General features: G+C 45.9%; 1 protein-coding gene across 4 annotated transcripts in view; it reads left to right on the top strand.

The window, feature by feature from the left end:
• Ssx2ip (SSX family member 2 interacting protein) overlaps positions 1-17,179 on the top strand; it is a 32,067-nt gene extending 14,888 nt beyond the window's left edge. For 3 of the 4 annotated variants that reach the window (XM_050160104.1, XM_050160105.1, XM_050160106.1), the window contains exons 4-14: positions 579-791; positions 2,416-2,526; positions 4,458-4,593; positions 5,689-5,764; positions 5,841-6,021; positions 7,715-7,865; positions 9,468-9,601; positions 9,890-10,063; positions 11,821-11,935; positions 12,508-12,673; positions 13,655-17,179. In XM_050160104.1, coding sequence (XP_050016061.1) covers positions 579-791; positions 2,416-2,526; positions 4,458-4,593; positions 5,689-5,764; positions 5,841-6,021; positions 7,715-7,865; positions 9,468-9,601; positions 9,890-10,063; positions 11,821-11,935; positions 12,508-12,673; positions 13,655-13,832 — 1,635 coding nt within the window. In that variant the 3' untranslated portion in view covers positions 13,833-17,179. The remainder of the gene's footprint in view (positions 1-578; positions 792-2,415; positions 2,527-4,457; positions 4,594-5,688; positions 5,765-5,840; positions 6,022-7,714; positions 7,866-9,467; positions 9,602-9,889; positions 10,064-11,820; positions 11,936-12,507; positions 12,674-13,654) is intronic. The other variant, XM_050160107.1, reaches the window with a different exon arrangement.
• Positions 17,180-20,440: the final 3,261 nt, after the last annotated feature.

The raw sequence follows: 20,440 nt of genomic DNA on the forward strand, positions 1-20,440 counted from the left end.
TAAGACTTAGACGTTAGGTCTGCAGAGACTGTGGGAGTGTCTGCACTGACACAGGTTTGACTGCTGTGCTTGCCCAGCTGGATGCCTTCTGTCCCAGGATCCTGTGCGGGCTGTCCAGCCCTCGTTTCATTGATAACAAGGCTGGAGAATTTACGCCAGGTCATGGATGATTGGTCAGCAGAGAATTTAAAGTTGTTTAAGTTCTTGTTCTCTGAATATTTAATATTAATGGTCTAGGAATTTTTTTAACTTTTTTTCTTTTCACTAAGTTATACATTAATCCACTGAAAAAAATTAATGCACATACTGAAAGATCCAGTCGACAAATTGATAACTGTACATTATATGCTGCCTGATGTTATCAAGTCTGCGTACACTGTGGGATGGCCCCACAATGCACGGAGTGAGGTTGGCTTTGTGTCAGGGTGACTTCGGTCTACTCTGCAGTGTTGAGGATCAACATTGTTACTAGCTTATCACAAGGGGTACAGTAGCTCATTCCTGCCAAACTGAAACATCCTGCCTATGACATTTTCCCAGAGATACCCAGCTGCTAAGAGTACATTTTCTCCTCTCAGGAACTGACTACCTTCGGTTTTCCTTCCTTATATGAAGAATCCAAAAGTAAAGAGACAAAGAGAGAGTTAAATATAGTTGCTGTTTTAAATTGTATGAATGAGTTACTTGTGCTTCAGCGGAAGAACCTTCTGGCCCAGGAGAGTGTGGAAACCCAGAACCTGAAGCTGGGCAGTGACATGGACCACCTGCAGAGCTGCTACACCAAACTTAAGGTACACCTTATTGTCCTCCTGTGACAGTGCTCATCCTGGGCACAGTGCACGGGTGGAGCTGCGTTTAAGGCCTGATGCTCCTTTAGGAATGCTTTCAAGGAATTTGCACACATTGATGGTTCTGCTTCTTGCTGTCTGTGCTAAAGGCCTTGGTTTTGTTGTTTAGTGACTTGTTGAAGCTGTAGAAAGTTAGGAAACTTAAGAGTTAAGTTAGGAACTTAAAAGTTCTGAGGAAAATCAGGGTACTCTCCTCTTCCAGTCTTGCTTGATAAAGTAGGTGCTTCATAACATGCTGACCCCACGGAAAACATTCCCAAGGTGTGTGAACCAAAGAGCAGAGCTCAGGAGGGGAGCAAGGCAGACAAGGAGTCCCCTGCTGCAGGGGAGACTGCAGTTCCCTGGGCTCCTCCCTTGCCACCCTTCTGTAGAAAGGCAAAGGTACTTGAACAGCCGCTGGCCTGCCTCCTTCACATACACATGCTGTTGCCAGTTTTGGTTTGCTTTCTCTTCTTTATAAAAAGCTTTTCTAAGCCGGGCGGTGGTGGCACACGCCTTTAATCCCAGCACTCAGGAAGGTAGAGGCAGGCGGATTTCTGGGAGTTCCGAGGCCAGTTTGGAGCTAGTTCTGGGACGGGCACCAAAGCTACAGAGAAACCCTGTCTTGAAAAACCAAAAAAAAAAAAAAAGCTTTTCTATCTTTTTCTATAAGAAATACATTCTCCCTCGAGAAAAGTGAACAAGTGTTTAAATCATGGTATAGGATAGAGTTACATTATGTTTTCCCCCAGTATTCTATATAAGGCCCTGCTTGTGAGAACAAAGCCTTTGTGTGCATGTGTATGCCCTTGGCAATTGGCTTTCTTGGGATTTTCCATCTACTGGTCCTTGGCCCTCTTCCTTCCCACCCCTTCTAAGACAGATAAGAAAGCCGGAGAACCTTGACTCTCTGGATGCTGCAGGAGAGCACAGTCTCTATAATATTTGCAGGGTAGCAGTGTGTGCCGCTCTGCTCGTGAGCACCGGACACATTTGGGGATGCTCTAACCAAGTGTCACATATCCTCGGGACACTTGCTCCTTTCAGCCCATTGCTGCCCGATGTACCTTGTCTGTCTTCAGACCTGGTGCAAACGCTGTCTCTGTAATCGTGCTTTAGCTCCTTGTACATCCTGTTTGCCTGAAGGACAGGGAGAGCACCCCACTGTGTGTCGTGGCTAGTGGGGGACCCTACAGGCTGGAGAAGGAACTTAGTGGTTTCTAGGGCTGTGAGCTGTGCATGCTCCAATGACTGAGCCCTCTTAGGGCCTGGATGCTAACCGGGCTGATCCAGATCTGTGACCCCGGAGGACGGTGCTCTTCTGTCTGTGTGCCCGTCGCCGAGTGCCATCGTGCTGCAGTGATGCACGCTAAGTTGCAGTGACTGAGGCCGTTCCTGTGAGGAATGGACTAGAGCAACTAAGGCATGTGATTTTGTGCATCAGACTTGATAGTAACTGCTTGAAGTAAACATTCCGTGTGCCACCGGAGTTGGGTTCCAGCTCCAGGTTAGTATGAGTTCCATCACTGCACTTCTGTGGACTCTGACTCCTGTCGGCTTCACTCAGATGGCTCATTTCGTGTTCCAGGAACAGCTGGAAACCTCGAGGCGAGAGATGATTGGGCTTCAGGAGAGAGACAGACAGTTACAGTGCAAAAACAGGAATCTGCATCAGCTCCTGAAGAATGAGAAGGATGAGGTGAGTCTCTGTGGCCGTGCCTGAGCTGAACTGCTGATTGTGACTTAATGGCCACTCGGCTTTAAAAAAGATCCGGTGTCACACCAGCATGGTGGACACCCCTGTGCCTGTCTGTGTCACACCAGCGTGGTGGACACCCCTGTGCCTGTCTGTGTCACACCAGCGTGGTGGACACTCCTGTCTCTGTCTGTGTCACACCAGCGTGGTGGACACTCCTGTGCCTGCTCCAAGAAGGTTTGCTTTTTTTGTTTGTTTGTTTGGTTCTTTTTTTTTTTTTTTTTTTTTTGAGACAGGGTTTCTCTGTGTGACAGTCCTAGATGTCCTGGAGCTAGCTCTGTAGTTCAGGCTGGCCTTGAATTCAAAGAGATCTGCCTGTCCCTGCCCTCCTGAGTGCTGGGATTAAAGGTGTGCACCACCACTGCCCAAGAAGGTTTTCTTACTTACTACCTCAAGCCATCGCTGGCAGCAGGCAGTCCTTCCTGTACCATCCTTCCATACTCTCTTGAGGGCCCACGAGAACTCAGCATGTTCGTCCTTTGGCTCCTCAGTGTTGCCACAGATGCAAGGCTCACCCCTTTCCACCTGCTCCTCGCTTTAGCAAGGTCTCCCTCTACAGTGAAGTCCTCTCTGGCTCTCACCTGACCAGGGCCCATGCACGCTAGGCAAGGCCTCTCTACCTACCACTAAACTATCTCCTGATATATTTCCCCCTCTTGCACGATCTTAAATGTTATCGTTTTTCTAGCAAAGAATTAACCTTAGTAGATTACCTAGACTGCACAAAGCTATGACAGTTCATATTAAAAATTTCATTTCTAACTGTAAATACCCTAATTCTAATCTTTGCTTAGTAGGTACCTAGCCCTCTTATTTTAGCTGGTGGCAGCTGTGTGGAGGGTGGAGCTACAGCGCTAGTGTCCTGGAGGTGTTATTTATGATGCGTCTGAGAGCAAACCGACAGGCTTCCTTGTTCTCTCCTGTGAGCCCTGCCAATAATAGCTATAAAAATATTATTTTAATGTTTTATTCTTTAAGGGACTTAAAAGGGAGTTTATTTCTGTTTTATTTATACTTTATTTTATTTTTGTATGGGGGTTCACCTCCATGTCTGTGTACCACATTCATGGCTGGTGCTTTCAGAGGCCAAAAGATTGGATCCCCAGGAACTGGAGTTACAGGTGGTTGTGAGCCAACTTGTAGGTGCTGAGCTTTGAACCCAGATCCTCTGTAAGAGCATCAAGTCTCTTAACTACTGAACCTTCTCTTCAGCTCCAGGAATCTATTTCTTAAAAAGCCCATGAACAAATAGGTTTCTTTTTACGCTGTTTAATTAGTGTTTAAAAGAAAACAGTGATTATCTAACCAAAGTTACTGCGTAGGAAATTTTGATGTAATGTGTTGATTGTTGCATTTTGCTTGATGGTGGTTTGTTTATGGTATAGAGTAAGCTAACACATTCTGTGGTCACGGTTGGAAATGACTCTAAAGAACAGAGTATACCATCCGAGCCTGGTAGCACTGGTCTGTCATCCCAGCTGCTAAGGGGGTGGGCAGGAAACCCGAGAGTGAAGCCCAGTGTGGACAGCTCTGTCGACCCTGCCTTGAAGTGAAAGGCAGTCTGGGAGTGTGGTCAGCAGTAGGCGCTGGCCTCGCATGCACAGGATGGCAGACTCAGAAGAACATCCCTGACCTCAGCTCCCGATGCTTGCTGCTCAGAGAGAAAGCAGCTGCTGGCAGCCCTGTACCCCTGTGTGTTGTCGTTCACCTCGTGTCTTTAGGTGCTTTCCTCTGGCTCTCACAAAAGAAGAATCAGGTTAGAAGTAAAAACTCATTGGTGGGAAGATGGTCATAGGACTTGCTTTGTCTTTTGAATTTATGGATTTTAGCAGGTTTATCAATACTTGTTTGATAGAAAGTATTTTTGTTTTCAGGTACAAAAATTACAAAATATCATAGCCAGTCGGGCTACTCAGTATAATCATGACATGAAGAGGAAGGAGCGTGAATACAATAAGCTAAAGGAACGGCTGCATCAGCTTGTTATGAACAAGAAGGACAAGAGACTAGGTATGGCACTGGCGGATAGCGGGAGGAGCAGCTGCGGGGATGTGCCTGTAAGCATGGCGGTGGAGTGTCTTCGTACACTCTAAGTTCTAAGTGGCTCTAGAATTGAGGTATTTCCTATAAACTACAAATTGAGAGAACTGATTTGTGGAGAAAACAAAACTGGGTTTTAGTTTGCATCACTAGTTCCATGTTGTCTTGGTCACTTTTCTGTCGCTGTAAGACAGTAACGAAGGCAGCTTAGAGGAGAGTGTATTGGGGCTTACAGTCTCAGATGGCAGTGCCCATCATGTCAGGGAGCATGGCCGCAGGCGGACAGGCATGCTGCTGGAGCATTGCTGAGAGCTTACATCCCGAGGCAAACTATGCCGCAGGAAGAACCAAAGCCCACCCCTAGTGACACACCTCTTCCTGCAAGGCCACACCTCCTAACCCTTCCCAAACAGTTCCACCAACTGGGGACCAAGCATTCAAACATTTGAGACCACCACACACGTGTGTGTTTAATACGCTGGGTATGGAGAGAACAGGAGATAGGAAGCATCACATGGCTCCTAAATGTCAAAGGGGGGGATTTTAGAGTTAGCTTTGTAAATGTCAGCAGCAGCAGCAGTCTGGGGTGGGTTGCCGTTTCTTATGGTTTCTTATAGGTTTCATCTTAGTTCAAAATTAGAATAACTTTTCTTATGCCAAACGATCTGTCTGCATAGTACTGTCAAGAGCAGTGATGTGGTTAACAAGGCAGGCCAGGCCAGGCCTTCTCTGTAAGTGCCAGACTGAGCTTAGTGTTGCCCTCTGCCACTGCAGGGCAGGTTCCCCTAACACTATGTAAATAGGCCGATGAGTTCCAGGGAAGCTTTGTGTCCAAGAGTGGGCTTGTCACTCAATAGTGCAGTTAATAGTGACACTGAGCTCCCCTAGTGAGCACATGCCTCTGTCCTTAAGAACTCGAGGGTCATTTCATTCCCCAGCCAGGGAAGAAGTGAAGGGTCCTGACTTATGTGCCAGGTCAGGGTCAGCCCCTCATGTGTCTCAGGTGTAGTAGAGTTTTTAGCACACGGTACAGAGGTTAATTGTGTTCTGTGCTTACGTTTGTAGCCATGGACGTTTTAAACTATGTGGGTCGAGCTGATGGAAAACGAGGCTCGTGGAGGACCGATAAAACAGAAGCCAGGTATAGCCGTATGATGTGACAGTGGTAGCTGGGGTTGCTGTCAGTACGTGTTCTCACATCCGGGGTTTCTCCCCAGGAATGAAGATGAAATGTACAAAACCCTGCTGAATGACTATGAGTACCGCCAGAAGCAGATCCTGATGGAGAACGCTGAGCTGAAGAAGGTCCTGCAGCAGATGAAGAAGGAGATGATTTCCCTTCTCTCTCCCCAGAAGAAGAAACCCAGGGAAAGAGCAGAAGATGGCACAGGCGCTGTTGTAAGTGTCTCTAACACCGGCCTCGGATGCTAGCCCGCACAAGTCAGACTCTGGCTGGGTAACTCAGTGAGGGCGGTAACAGTGTTGGGGAGTACACACTGCTCTGCCCCTATAGTCACTGTGACAACTGAAAACTGCCCTGCGCATTTTCAGGCACATCCTGGAAATCACCTGGGGACCACCATCTGGTACTTCATGAGCATCACCTCCTTCATGTTTCTCCTGGAAATGATTTCCAGAATTATGATGCTTATAATGTTATAATCATTTGACTATTATTTAATTGTACCCATCTTAGATGTGAGCAAACTGAGGCACAGTAGTTGGATTTGTATCTGCACTCAACCACCATGCCGTGTGTGACAGTCTTCACTTCTGTGTGACCGTGTTCACACCGTGTGTGACAGTCTCGTGTCGTGTGTGAGAGTCTTCACTCTCTGCAGTCCCTGTGGAACTAAAGACATATTCAGTCCATGCCTTTATTGAAGCTCATTGTGTTCTAAGTCCCAAAAAGACAGATTGAAGATGACGACAGTTCCTCCAGAAACACTTTGGGAAGGGCTAGGCATGTAGAGAAATGGCGACCACCTGTGCCACGTGCGGTGACTCTTCTCGTTTAGTCAGAGAAGACATCACAGAGAGTGGCTGTGGAGGGTTCTTCCAGACTAGACGCTCTCACGGTAGCAAGCACAGAGAAAGCCTGCTTGACTCAAGCACCTGCTGTGGGAGCCTCAGTTCACAGTGTTAAAATCTGAAGATGACAGTGTGTACCAGGTGCATTTGGAATAGGGTTCATGTTTAGGCTTTCGTCCCATCCCTAACAGACAGACAGACACACACACAGGGGTTGGGGCAGGAGAGGAGAGAGAGACTAAAATCTCAGAATGTCTTAACTCCCAAGTGCTCGGGTCCTACACCTCTGGTGAGGGTGCTCGGCCTGTAGTCTCAGAGGCTTTGAGATGGGTTACAGGCCCATGATGGCAGAGCTGCCCCTGGGCCTTCTGCCAGCTTTAGTCAGCTGCTCTGCTCAGGGTCTCTGGTACCCCAGTGTTGATGTCACAGCATCTAGCCCCCCTCCGTTCCTGCTGTGCTTGTCTGTGAGGGAGGGGCCTAATGACTCCTCTTTCTTTTACTTTTTTGCCCCCTTTCTCCTGAGGGTATTTTTCATACTCAAGGATTTTGACCTTCCTGGAAGTTAGTAATAAATAATAATAATAAATAATAAATAAAGACTATTTAGTATTATTTCTCTGTGGTAACTTAATCAACATTGGCACATTTTCCTATAATTTCATGTCTTGCTACAATTAAAAGCATGTCGAGCATAAAATGATGAGGGAATTGGGATTGCTCGTTTGACTCCGTAGATAATCTCAAAAGGTTCATTTGTTGTGACAGTCTAACAGAAACAAACTGACCCATCTCAGTCCCACCTGCCAGCCGTGTGACACTGAGCCCAAGTTTACCTTTCTGCAGGGTTTGTAACAGATCATGACACAGACAGCATCTGCCTCCCCTCAGACAGCTCTGTAGAGTCAAAGTTGAAGAGATGTGAATTTGGGAGTTTCTGTCTTCAATGTTAGTAGTGTGTTTATAAGGTACTAGGTAATGGGTAGAGAGACTGTCTCAGTCTGCCCGGGTGTGAAGCCATTGTAAGTCACTGCTCTTTCCTTTTGTTCCCCCTGGGCTGTAGGTCATCTCTGATATTGAAGATGATGCTGGGGAGCCGAGCAGAGAGAGTGGATGGGGCCTTTCCTGTGATACCGTGAGAGAGCAGCTTACAAACAGCATCAGGAAGCAGTGGAGAATCCTGAAGAGTCATGTAGAGAAACTTGATAACCAAGGTGACTACTGCTCCCGTGCATGCGCAGTGGGCTGTGACATAAGCTGTTGCTGTCTGGTCGCACCGACAGCTGGACAGTCGCACTGTGGGGCTCAGAGCTGCTGATCACAGGCTTCCTGCTGCTCTGAGTGTCCCCTTCTGCCTGGTTTGCCCCTGGCTCCAGAGCAAGCCTTAGAGAGCAGCAAGCATCACTCATCCTGATGCTGTGTCCCCAGGCAGTAGTAAACTGACTAACTTGGAACGCAAGAACATGAAGGGGAACCATTTTATATATACTAAAGTCTGTGTGCTTTTAAGTCAGGAAAGTTAAATTTTTATTTATTTATTAATTATCATTTTAATGTGTTTGTGTGTCTGTAAATGGGTATATCATGTGACTGTTGGTACCTGTGGGGGCCAGAGGTGTTGGCTCCCCTGGAGCTAAAGTTACGCATAGTTATAAGCCCCTAGCATGGCTTCTAGAAACGGAACATGGGACCTCTACTGGAGCAGAGTACACTTTTAACCCCCGCCGTTTCTTCAACACTAAGATCTCTATTTAGTAAATGAAGTCTACATAAAATAAATTGAAATTGTGAAAACAGTGGATGTCGCACCAGTGCTGTGGGTTGTAAGGGCAGCGGCTCAGCCCCACGATGATGTGCAGAGATGACATCGTTTCGTCATCACTGTTTAGTAAGCAGCTGCTGGACTCTAGTTTTGTAGGAGTTAATGTGAGCACACACAGTCTTTAGTATCTTTCCGTCGCCATCGAAACAGTTTATCCATCTGTGGGGTTTGTTAGCATTCTTCTGTGGTTGGGCCGGTAGCTCCTGAAGACTGGGTAGCAAGAACCAGAGGCACAGTGAGGTATACTATTAATCTTCTCATGATAGTCTTGAATAAATGTGGTTTATAAGTTAAATGTTGGCAGCAATGCTTATTTGTAAATCTATTTAGCCCTAAAATTGTATAACTGTGTAGTTGTCAGAACTTGGAGTTGTTTTGCTTTAAAACATTTCATTTTGTTATGACTGAGGAAAATGCTAAAGAAAATAACTTCCTTTTACAAAACCCGTGGGAAGAGCAGGAAGGGAAAATTTGGGAGACTTTTATTTTGAAATGTCTGTTCAAGACCAGTGTGTGTCCACAAAACCTGTGCTGGTTTCTGGCTGCTCTAGTCAGGGCTTCTAGTCTTGATAAACACCATGACCAGAAGCAGCTTGGGAGGAAAGAGGTCATCTAACCTTATAGCTCACAGGCCATCATGAAGGAACCAAAGCAGAGGCCACGGAGCAGTGCTGCTCACTGGCTTGTTCCTCATGGCTTCCACAGCCTGCTTTCTTACACAGCACAAGACCACCTTCACAGTGGTGGTCCCACCCCACTGAGCTGGGCCCTCCTACAAGGTCAGCCTGATCTACAAAGCAAGTTCCAGGGTAGCAAGAGCTATAGAGAAACCCTTTCTCAAAACAAAACAAAGCAAAATTCCTAGAGACAGTGCCTTATGGGCTTGCCCACAGAGCAGTCTGATAGAGGCTTTTCTCAGTTGAGGTGCCCTCTTCCGAGATAACCCTAGCTTGTGTCAGGTACAACAGACTAACAGCAGATGGCATTCTGTCAGTTTCAAAGGTCCACATGGAAGGCCTCGATGAGGACGTCATCTCACGGCAAGACCATGAACAAGAGACTGAGAAGCTGGAGCTGGAGATCCAGCAGTGTAAAGAAATGATCCGAGCTCAGCAGCAGCTCCTGCAGGTAAGTGGGAGTGTCCTCAGGGTGTTCCTGAACCTGCTAGATTCCTGCTCCTGTATCGCCCAAGGTCTGCAGAGTTGAATTCTGCACAGGAGTAGTAATAAGTTGCACCCCTTCTTCACTTGCTCCCTTTGCCAAAGGAAGCAGCACTTGGGGAAGCAGGTTTTCAATGGCTGACTGATTCTTCATAGTTTATGCCCGTGGCCAAGCTTTGATCTGTCTTCTTCACCCTCCCTTGAATGTGTGTGAGCTGTGTGGACTTCCTGACTTCCCGTGTTTAACCCTGAACAGCAGCAGCTGGCCACCGCCTGTGACGACGACACCACCTCACTGTTGCGAGACTGTTACTTGCTGGAAGAAAAGGAATGCCTCAAAGAAGAGTGGTCGCTTTTTAAAGAGCAAAAAAAGAATTTTGAGAGAGAAAGACGAAGCTTTACAGAAGCTGCAATCCGCTTGGGACTGGAGGTGAGCTCTCAGCGCCGCTGCATTGGGCATGGTGTGCAGGTGTACGCTCCTGGGTCCAACTTGGCTCTGCCGTCATTGTACCTGAGTGTCACACGGCACCTCACTGGTGTGGGGGTCTACCTGAGAAGACTTCCATGGATTTAAGCCAATAGAAAGTCTTTATTATCCAGCCAGTGACCACTATATGTTTGGGATCCCTTCCTCAGGCTGAGCTTTTAAGCACAAAAACCAAATCTTGGGTTGACATACTTCAGTTAGCAAGAACAGTTAGCCAGAAGCAGAGCCACAGAAGTGAAAAAGCAAGGTTAATGTGTTTAGAGAGATACCCAGAACTATGGACTTTGAAGGATTAGGCCTTTGTTTCATGGCCTGAGTGGCACTTCCCATCATGGAGTCAGTTGTGCTGAGGCCTGGAGGCCTGTACATTACGAGTAACTGGAAATTGAAGGGAGGCTGAGCATATGGATGACCTTTTGTTAGATTTTCAGTTTCTTTTGGGCACCTGTCTCTTATCCATTGTGCATACATGTGGTACCAGAAGATAGTACCAGCAGCAACCTTGTTTCATAGTGCAGAAAGCACAGCAAAGACAGTGTTTCCCAGACTTGGAGAGGAATGTATAGCACTTAGTGGTTTGTCCACGGGTTGCACTCTTGCCTCCTTATGGCCCTTTCAAAAATTACAGACACAGCGACCCAATATGGTTTTAAAACTCAGCTGACTATACAAAAGAGACAGTGTCCTCTTGCTCTCCAAATTTATCCCTTAGATATTACCACAGATTAAAAGAAATGTCTACTGGGAGCTCGGTGTAGTAGCACAAGGTTTTAATCCCATTTCAGAGCTGGAGAGAGGGCACTTTCTGCTTTTACAGAAGACCCTGGCTGGATCCCAGCGCTCACAACTGTCTGTAACTCCATTTCCAAGGGATCTAAAGCTAACTCCATTTCCAGGGAAGGAGGCCTTCTTTGGCCTTCATGGGCACAGGCACGAATGTGCTCAGATGCACAAACGTGTCCTCCAGCTCTCTGAGAACATGTCCACTTGTCGACACAGGGGACACACAGAGATGTGAGTTAGGAGTCATCAGCTGACCAGAGAGGAGGCCACATTGGTGCACCCTGTGTCTGCCCTCTTGTGGCTCAGGAGCAGTGGCCATGACGACTGCTAGTGGAGAAAGAAATGCCCAATGTAATCAGAAGTCCCTTCCAAGTGGCTGACTTATGAAGCAGGGTATTTTCTGATACCAGTTTTATGGTCATGTGTTCTTTGTGTTCAGAAATGCGGCTACTACTCTGCTCAGGTGAAACCCAGCAGGTGTTGGTGTAGTTGGTAAAAGCTATGATTTTCTATTATTTAAATTGTTTAAAAATTATTATTTCTGTATGAGGGTGTTTAACCTAATGTATGTCTCTGTTGTATGTGTCTGTGGACCCTGTGTGCCTGGTGTCCTCAGAGGCCAGAAGACCCTTTTGTCCTTACATCCCTGGAACTGGTGGTACAGACGGTTGTGAGCCATTGTGTGGGTACTGGGAATTGAACCCAGGTCCTCATAAGAGCAACAAGTGCTCTTAACCATGGCACCATCTCTCCAGCCCCAAATTTTTATTTTAAATATTCTTTTCTCAAGTGTCTTTTAGTTTCTAGGCAACTATTTGATACAAAAAGCATTCGGGTGGCCAGAGAGAAAACAGCTGGAGAAGTTATGGGAATGACGTGGAGTAATCGCCAACTCTGTGGTTTGTTTGTTACCCTAGAGAAAGGCGTTTGAAGAGGAAAGAGCCAGCTGGTTAAAACAGCAGTTTTTAAACATGACGACCTTTGACCCCCACAGCTCAGAAACTGTGAAGCTGCTCAGTGCCTTCTCAGGAAGTAAGTGCTCCCGAGCGCAGCACACGGCCTCTCTGTCTGTGCGCACGCACACGGGCCTCTCTGTCTGTGCACACGCACACACGGGCCCTCTCTGTCTGTGCACACGCACACGGGCCCTCTCTGTCTGTGCACACGCACACGGGCCCTCTCTCTGTGGGAAGCCTTTTCTGTTTTTAATCTCTGCCCGCCTGTGTGTTCAAGTGCTGGTGATTGAACCCCGGAGTTCAACCCATAATAGGCTACAATTCAACAAGAAATTGTACCCGGGTCCCCAAAATCAACCTAGTGTTTTATTTACTGAAGTCACAGTAGAGCGCATAGGAGAACCTTGCATATAACAAGGCATTTTTGTGAGTGTATAATAATACCATATTTTTGAGATTCATGATTTTAGCTATTAGCCATTTTTAAGCTAGATTCTTCTAGTTGCAGAATATGCCTCAGAGTTGGCAATTAATTTGTTCTTTCTCAAATCCCACTCCAAATTGCAATGATTAATCCTTCTTGTTTGTCTTTATTGTGTCTGATGTTTTACCGTGTGCCCTGCTCTTTCCCTTACTCCAAAAAACCAGGTTCTGATCCAGACAATCTTATAGTGCACTCACGGCCACGGCAGAAGAAGCCACATGCTGTGGCTAACGGGGCGCCAGCTTGCACATCGAAACTGACTAAATCTCTACCTGTTTCACCCTCTACTTCAGACATTTGCCAGACACGCTCCTGTGTGTCTGAACACAGGTATTTGTGTTTAAACGGCTGTGCCGCATACTTCTAAAATGGTCAGTGTTGGCTTGCTTAGGAGAAGTTGTTACGTATAGTATTTGTGACAGTAGAGGCTTTGGAGAGAAATCTGCATGCACAGAGGTTCCCAGTGCGTGAGGCTTTGTGCTAGATATAGAAGTCTAATGGAGAACAATTTAAAGTATGGACTTCTAGACCAGCCATGATGGTGCACAGCTTTGATGCCAGCACTCAGGAGACAGAGGCAGGTGAATCTCTCAAAGTCTGAGACAAGCTTGGTCTACACAGTGAATTCTAAGTTAGTCAGGGCTGCCTAGTGAGATCCTGCCTTAGAAGACAGACAGGGGTGACTCGTATCAGGAGTCACTTAAGTATTGAAAATTGCTATTTTTATAGTTTTTCAGAGTACATAGTTTAAGTTTCTTTGATTGAAAGGCAAACAGCCAAGAAAAACCACTTCCTCAGGGTGATAAAGTAGATTTCTGCCTATGGAGAAAGTATTAAAGCAGTTTAAACCCAAACATATCATTTTATAGAATAATTTAGTCTGTATTTCTATGTCAGTAATCTAAGAGCTACAGGACAAATATTAAGAGGAGGGGGAAGAAAGACACAAGCCTTTTGCAAGAACAGTACTCTGGTTTTCTTCACGGGAAGCAGACTGGTTAGTACTATAGTCAGGAGGCGTGTGGAAGGTGAGACAGGGGATGGTGTTCCATTTGGATCGGGTCATCCTGTGAACACAGGAAAGCCTTGATCTGCCCTGGGAAGATCTTCCTGCTCAGGCCTGTACCTAGTGACTAGATGGAAGTCTCAAATAGAGTCAGCTCTAAGTGTGCCGCCTTCTCTTGTCAAGTGGCTTCCTGAAAGGTATTGTTAGCAGACAAGCAGCAGTCAGACTTGAAATGTCAGGAACATCTGTCTGCTCTAAACAAGGAGCAGATAATTAGTTATTAAGATTTATCTTATTTCTTCCAGGAGTTCAGTCAGTGTGCTGAATATAACTCCTGAAGAAACTAAACCAAATGAGGCTGGACGAGAATGTACGAATCAGAAGTGGAGCGTGGTGTCGAGACCCAGCTCACGGGAAGGCTGCTACAGTGGCTGCTCCTCGACCTACACAAATTCTCATATGGAGAGAGACGACTTACCTTAGATGCACAGACGGCAGTGCTCTCGCTGAACTGTGCATCCAGATGCGTTCACGTCTGAATCAAACAGGGTGTGTGATAAAGTCAGTCGTCTAATTGAAGATGGTCTGGGTGGTTTGTCTGGACCCCGTCTTCCCCCAAAGAGCTGCAATGCTAAGCTGTTGAAAAGGATGCAAAGGCGTTGGGTGTGTGATAGTGGCAGAAGCCACCGGCTCTGTGACTAAAGGAGTGTGTGTTTGGATGGGAACAGAAGCACTAGAATGAATTTCCTCTTCCAGGTATTGAGAATAGCACTTTTAGGGGACCGATTATTGAAAACATTAAATTTTTGTCCCAAATATGGTTGGCATTGGAAGTTTAGCCTTTACTTGAATGTATACTGTAGATTTTTAACAAAACAAGTTCTATATTTATTATGTTTAGTGTGATTTTGGGATTACCTCTTTCATGTTTTACATAAAGTGAAATTTATGTATGTTCTGTACATAGATATACATGATTATGTTAAGAGGCTTTAAGGTTTAAAGTTCCACACAACGCTAGAGTGTAGTGTTTGATGCCAGTGTCTTCAGTGGCATTGCGTTTACAGATGTGCTAGGACAACTGCCACCTGACATTTAAGATTTTATTTTTAAGCCATCTGGGCAATAAAAATTCAAAGCAACTCCATGACAACTAGAACTACTAACATTACATTTTTGAGATTTTTAAAGCATTATATTTTATTTTATATATGTGAATGTTATTATTTCTAAGAGGAATATTGATTATGGAGTAATGGGGGAAAGATAAAAGTGTCTTTGAATTATAGTATAAGAGGATTGGTTTAAGATATTTGGATGATAAAGGATATTTAATATAGCTGGATGGTGATATTTTCCTTACCAAATGGGTGCCAGTACAGTAATATCTGTACCAGCCAGGGCTTTATATCATTGCCAATAATTTTGTAATTAAAAAATTTTCAACTAGATACTACTACTACAGAAATAAGACAGTGAAAACATTGGCTTTTGTAATTGAGATATGACATTCTGGACACTCATGTCATTTCAATTTTCAGAACAGTCTTAGGCTCTTTTGTCTCATGTTTCTGCTGCATGTTTCTTCCTGAGAAGTATGTTATTATTGATAGTGATGATGACAGTAATAATAAATGTAGACCTAGGCCAGGCTTCTCCTGGATGGATTCATCCAAAAGCTTTTAAGTGCCTCACCCTGCTTGTTTCTGCACATAGACGCCAACATGAGTCTTGCTCCACTATGCAGGCTCGTCCCGTCCGCCTTGCTCTTTCCTTGCCCCTGTTTGTGGCTCTTGCATTAAATTCATCATGCTACCAAACGAGAAAAGTGTGTTGTCCACTGACTGGGTGACTGTGGGGGCTGCTCACGGCCTGCGGAGGCACCGCTGCCCACTAAGCGTCCTCTTGCTGGTAGCCATGCTCATAGATCAAGGAGCTAGCTTGTGTGAGAGTTGCTGCCTTCAGCCTGGTGCATGATCATTTCCTTACTCTTTAAAACGTGACATTTCAGAGATACTGCTGTAGTCCAGAGGAGGAAGCCCAGCTGGGATAGAATTGCCTTACTGTTGAAGAAAGGCAAGCAAAGTTTTGAAGTAGTTTCTGGTTATTTCTATCCCACATCTCCACGACAGCCTTGGCCAGATGGAAGCACTCCTGGTTTCCGTCATAGCTGTGCTGTTTCCATGAGGAGGGTTTTCTGGAAAGGAACACCTACTTTTTTGCTGTGTTTGCATTCCAGCACAGGCTGAGGCTCTCATACCACAAAGAAATTCCTGAGACTTTAAGGTGCGAAGGAAACTGTGGAAGAGAACCAGATCTCTCTGCTTTAGGGGTGTGCACGAATCTGCCAAAAGCCGTACATCTTCCTAGCTCTCTTGTTTTGCTGCCCACTCCGACTTTAAAATGATCCCAGATCACCAGGCGCTCCAGAGAGTTGAGTGTGCTGTCCTGGAGAGTATGGGTTGATGGGAAAGCTCCCGGGGCTCTGCCTCTTGATTTGCAGACCTTTGCAACGTGCCAGCAACACAGCCATGCTGGTCCTCTGACCCCATTGATAGTGCCAGTGTCTCCCGGCTTGAAAGCCTCCTGGTAATTGTATGTGCTTTATCATTATTGTTATTGTTTATCAATATAGAAATCTGAAACTTTGTACCTCAAGTTGGTTTGTACATACTTGACATACTCATTTTGAATTTTCAAAGCTTAAAAATGGAATTGAAAACTTGAGATAGTTTCCTTCTCTTAAGTAACTTTACAATGATTAGAAGCCTAATAGAAAAATCAGTGACAGAGAAGACCGTGGCTAGGATTTAATAAAGGAGTATTTTCTCAGAGAAGCGAATATTAGATGACTTAGGTTTACAGGACTGTCCACAGCAGGTTGTCTGCCTCGTTGTATAATGGAATACAGTACGTTATTTGGGAGGAATTCTGAGGCTCTTCTCCTAGCTAAGTGAGGTTTTCGAAAGGCTTTTTAATAACTTGGTTTTTGTAGGAGAACGTATTCTATGGTGCATGATGAGACTGGTGCCTGGAATCCAGTTAACTTCCCCTGGGTGGATCCGTCTGAAAGGCCTTGGGACCGCAGGGGCGGCTTCTAAGTGTGGGAACTTGGAACACTGTGAACTAACGAAGCCTTCTGTGACTGCCCTGCTGTTAGTGCTCTTAGAAGTGTGTACACCAATGTGGACATGCTCTTGGAAGTGTACACACCACTGTGGACGTGCTTTTGGGTGGAATTGTGTGACTTCAGTAAACACACCTTGCCTGTGCTCGTGTTCATTCTTCCATTCAGTAAGCTTGGGTGGAGGACCTGTTGTTTGTCGCGTCTGTGTTTGTCATTCTGGCCCCTGAGGATGAGAAGATGGGCCCCATCCTTGAGAATCCCTGAGTTGAATGCTGGCTGTAAAACCTCAGTTGTCACAAACCACTGGTGTGTTAGTCCTGCATCTGTCTGGTCTGCTCCAGGTCCCCCGCTTGCCCGTGTTGTAATGGTAGCAGTGCTTGGCTTCCGCAAGCCCTGCCACTATTTCCCGTGGGATGCACTATAGAACACATTTATTGGTTTGCAGGGTTTTTTTTTTTTCCCCACAAATGTCGATATACAAAGAAGATAAGACTTTATTCTCGCAGGGAAGAGATGGATTATCATCCAACAGAAACTAAGCAAAGATGTGCATGCAGATGAGATTGTGAAATAGGTGATTTCTCTCTTTTTTTTTCTTTTTTTCTGAATTGAGTGTTTGGTGATTCACTCCTCCCCTTGCCCCAGGGCTGAATGTAAATTAGAATGGAATGGACTACTGATTAAATGATTTTATCTACAACCACCAATTGTCTAGTTGAAGTTTTATTTTTGTGATCCCTCGTGAATAACACATTTCAAAGGGTTGAGGAAATGCTGACATCCATTAGCATGTTCAGACTCACCTCGGTGTTTGCCCGTAAAACCTTGGAATCAACAGATACTGTCTGTTAAGTGACAATTGGTTTTATAGTTTTTTAGAAACCCCTTTTTTCATGAAAGGTAAAAGGCCTACTCTTTGGTAATTTTATTCTACTTAAGCACAGGAACAATTGTTTAAAAAAATCTGTTATTTGATGTCAGTGAAATTAATCTTCCCAAACAAAATTTCACTGCTAATGCCTCAAAGATAAACAGAAATCCAGCCACACAGTGCTTTGGCATATTGTTGTCAAAAGTAAATAGTTAAAAAGAGAAATGATGTGAAAGCCTAGCATGGACCTTGTCCTCCTACAGCTCCGTTGCTCGCTTTTGTCCAGAGGAAATGTCTTGGCACAGACACCGTTCATATACACTTCTGAGCTAAACTCCTGCAAGGCCCAGGAGGACTGGTAAATCTCAGGTGAACTCTGAACTTAGTGGTAAGGGCCAGAGACAAGTGTTCCTATTCCAAACACAGTGGCTTCCATGTGACATCTTGGAGTGACATTCCTACTGACTCAAGAATCCCTCTGGAGGGTGGCTTTGCTTTGCAGACACCCGATCAGTCCATAACATTCTGTTGTTACGGCTCTGTCTGATGGCTACAGAGAGCCACACATTTGCGGGAAAGTTCTAAGAGTGATGGGGCTGCTTGTGACTGGCCTGGGCCACTGGCCTGAGCCACAGGACTCAGCTGTGGTGAATGGTCACCCTGTGTGTGCTGTGTGCCTTCTTGAAGCAACTCCAGTTGGAGTTTCATTAGTTCTGCCCCAGCCCCCTTCCCCAGAACTGGTTCCTTTGAGTCCGGCCTCAGATACTGGCAGTTCCTCAGAGAGAAGCAAGTTGTACTGTATTCCAGTAAATAGCTCTTAACATTTGCTTACATGTGTGGCGAAAACCAAGGAAACCCCAGAAATTTGTACAAATTCAAATAAATATAAGGGGATAAATTTATACATAATGTAAACCTTGCCTCTGTTTCTGTATTGTGTGATTCTAAGAAACACCAGATGAAACGGAAAGCTACCCGGCCGAGCTAGGCTGCACAGAGCTATCTCAGACAAGTGCCTGTTGCTCCAGTTTATGATGCGTTATAAACCACACCCACGCCCAGCTAATAGCATATTTCCCATCAGGTCTTATGTTGGGAGCAGTGAGACCCCAGATCCTGAATTTCTTGTAATCTCCTGATCTGAGTGCCTACAGCTGCTCTGAGCACGAGACCTTCAGGAGTTCCTGATGGCAGGAGAGTGGTTTCTGGTGGGTTTGGCTGGGGCATGGCTATCTTTATATAATCTGCCCCTGAACACAATAAAGGGGGCATTCTTGGGGAATTCAAGGAAGACACATGTCGCTGTCTCTCTGTCTCTGTGTGTCTGTGTATTTTAACCTCCAGCCCCTTGCCTGAAGCTCGGTAACTGGGTGCCAGCGCACAGAGCGCAGACACAGGGGCGCGGTGCGTGGAAGTCTTATGTGGCCCTCCAGCATGCCACTTAGAAGTTGTAACCCACCAATGCAGTGCGCAGTCTCTCAACGTGAAGTGCAAGCATTACAATGGCCTAAACCACTTAATATGCATGAAATTACCTTTTTATCCAGATTCCTTTGCCATTTTGTTTGGGGTGGGGGACGACTACATGTGGTGTGCACAGAGGTCAAAAGGGTGTTGGAATCCTTGGAGCTAGAGTTACAGGTGGTTTGTGAGCTGCCTGTTGTGTGGCTGGGAACTGAACTTGGGTCCTCTGTCAGAGCAGCAAGATCTTTTAGTCAGTGAGCTGCCTCTGCTGCCCGCTTATTAAAGAACCATGGCTAACATTTTTGTAGCAGTATCTGGGCTCCAGTGATGCAACACGTAGCCTGCCATCCTGGCACGGAAACAGTCTCAGAGTGTGCAAGAGAACACAAACAGTAGAGTTAGTGCAACACTTAGGTATGGTCACAGAAATGCAATCTCGTGCTGACCGGATGTCTCAGCTTAAGTTGAGTGCCGAATGTGCGCCTCTGGTTGACAGGCAGTAAACACACCTTTGGCTCTAAGGAGCATCTCTGTACCGACTCAAGGCTACCTGAGTGTCACAGTGCAGTCAGATACCCCACAGCAGCGCTGCGGTTAGAAGGTGCTGAAGATGAGCAGGTTCCATCTGCTCTTCAGTACAGACAGCCTTGGCATGTTAACAGAGAGACCTGGCCAGCAGCGTGGCCGCCATCTCTCATCTCCATTGGTTTCCATCGTGTGGCAGGTGGAAAGATCTTGGTGGAAAATGGAGACTCCTTGACATCATTGTGAAGATCACAGACTTGCAGCTACCTGGTCTTACTGTCATCAAGCTACAATCAACCCTCGAGGCACACATCAGGTTTAGATGGGAAAACCCTGAAAAACAAGAGTGTGTGCTGAGGCAAGCTCAGGTCAAATCCCAGCTTCACATTAGTAAGATGGGTTCTGCGGACCATCCACTCTGGTTTAGCTTCATTGTCTGTCACGCCTACCTTCTGTGGCTGCTGTGCCGACGCCGGTGTAAGGAATCTATCATATCATCCTATCGGAGCCGTGAGAGGGGAAGTGGCCAGCAGAAGTCCTCTCAACACCCTCATCACAGGAGACTGAAAAACGTGCTAGCTACTGCAGACCCCAAGAAGACATCACGGGGATGGAATCTGATAGTGTTAATTGTGAGCTTGATGGTCTAGAATGTCAGCCTCCACGCATGGACTATCTGGGTTAGGTACCCACTGGACAAGCCTATGATCAGTTCACTGTGGGAGGGAGACCGCCACCTGGGGTTGCGCTGTCCTCTGCTGATTTCCTGCACTGCAGAGGGGAAGGCCAGCTGCAGGCCTGCACACATTTGTCCTGCTATCTGATCGTGACCAGCTGCTTCAAGATCCTGTTGCCTTGACTTGGCTGCTGTCGTAGGCTGTACGCTTGAACTGTGAGCCAGCACAACCTTTTTAATTACAGCAACAGGAAGGGCGTTTCAGACGAGAAAGCCAACCTGCGAAGATTAGAAGTAAATTGACTTATTCTGTCTCAAGTTACCTTAAACTTGATCCTCTTCTCAGAGAGCTCAGGGAGGTCTTTGTTTTGATAATACTTTTGTTCTGGGGAAAATTATTCACAGCACTTAAATTTTTATTGGTGTTT

Source organism: Alexandromys fortis, unplaced genomic scaffold (assembly GCF_014885135.2).
Source record: "Alexandromys fortis isolate MF-2015 unplaced genomic scaffold, M_Fortis_MF-2015_v1.1 scaffold_124, whole genome shotgun sequence".
Lineage (NCBI taxonomy): Eukaryota > Metazoa > Chordata > Mammalia > Rodentia > Cricetidae > Alexandromys > Alexandromys fortis.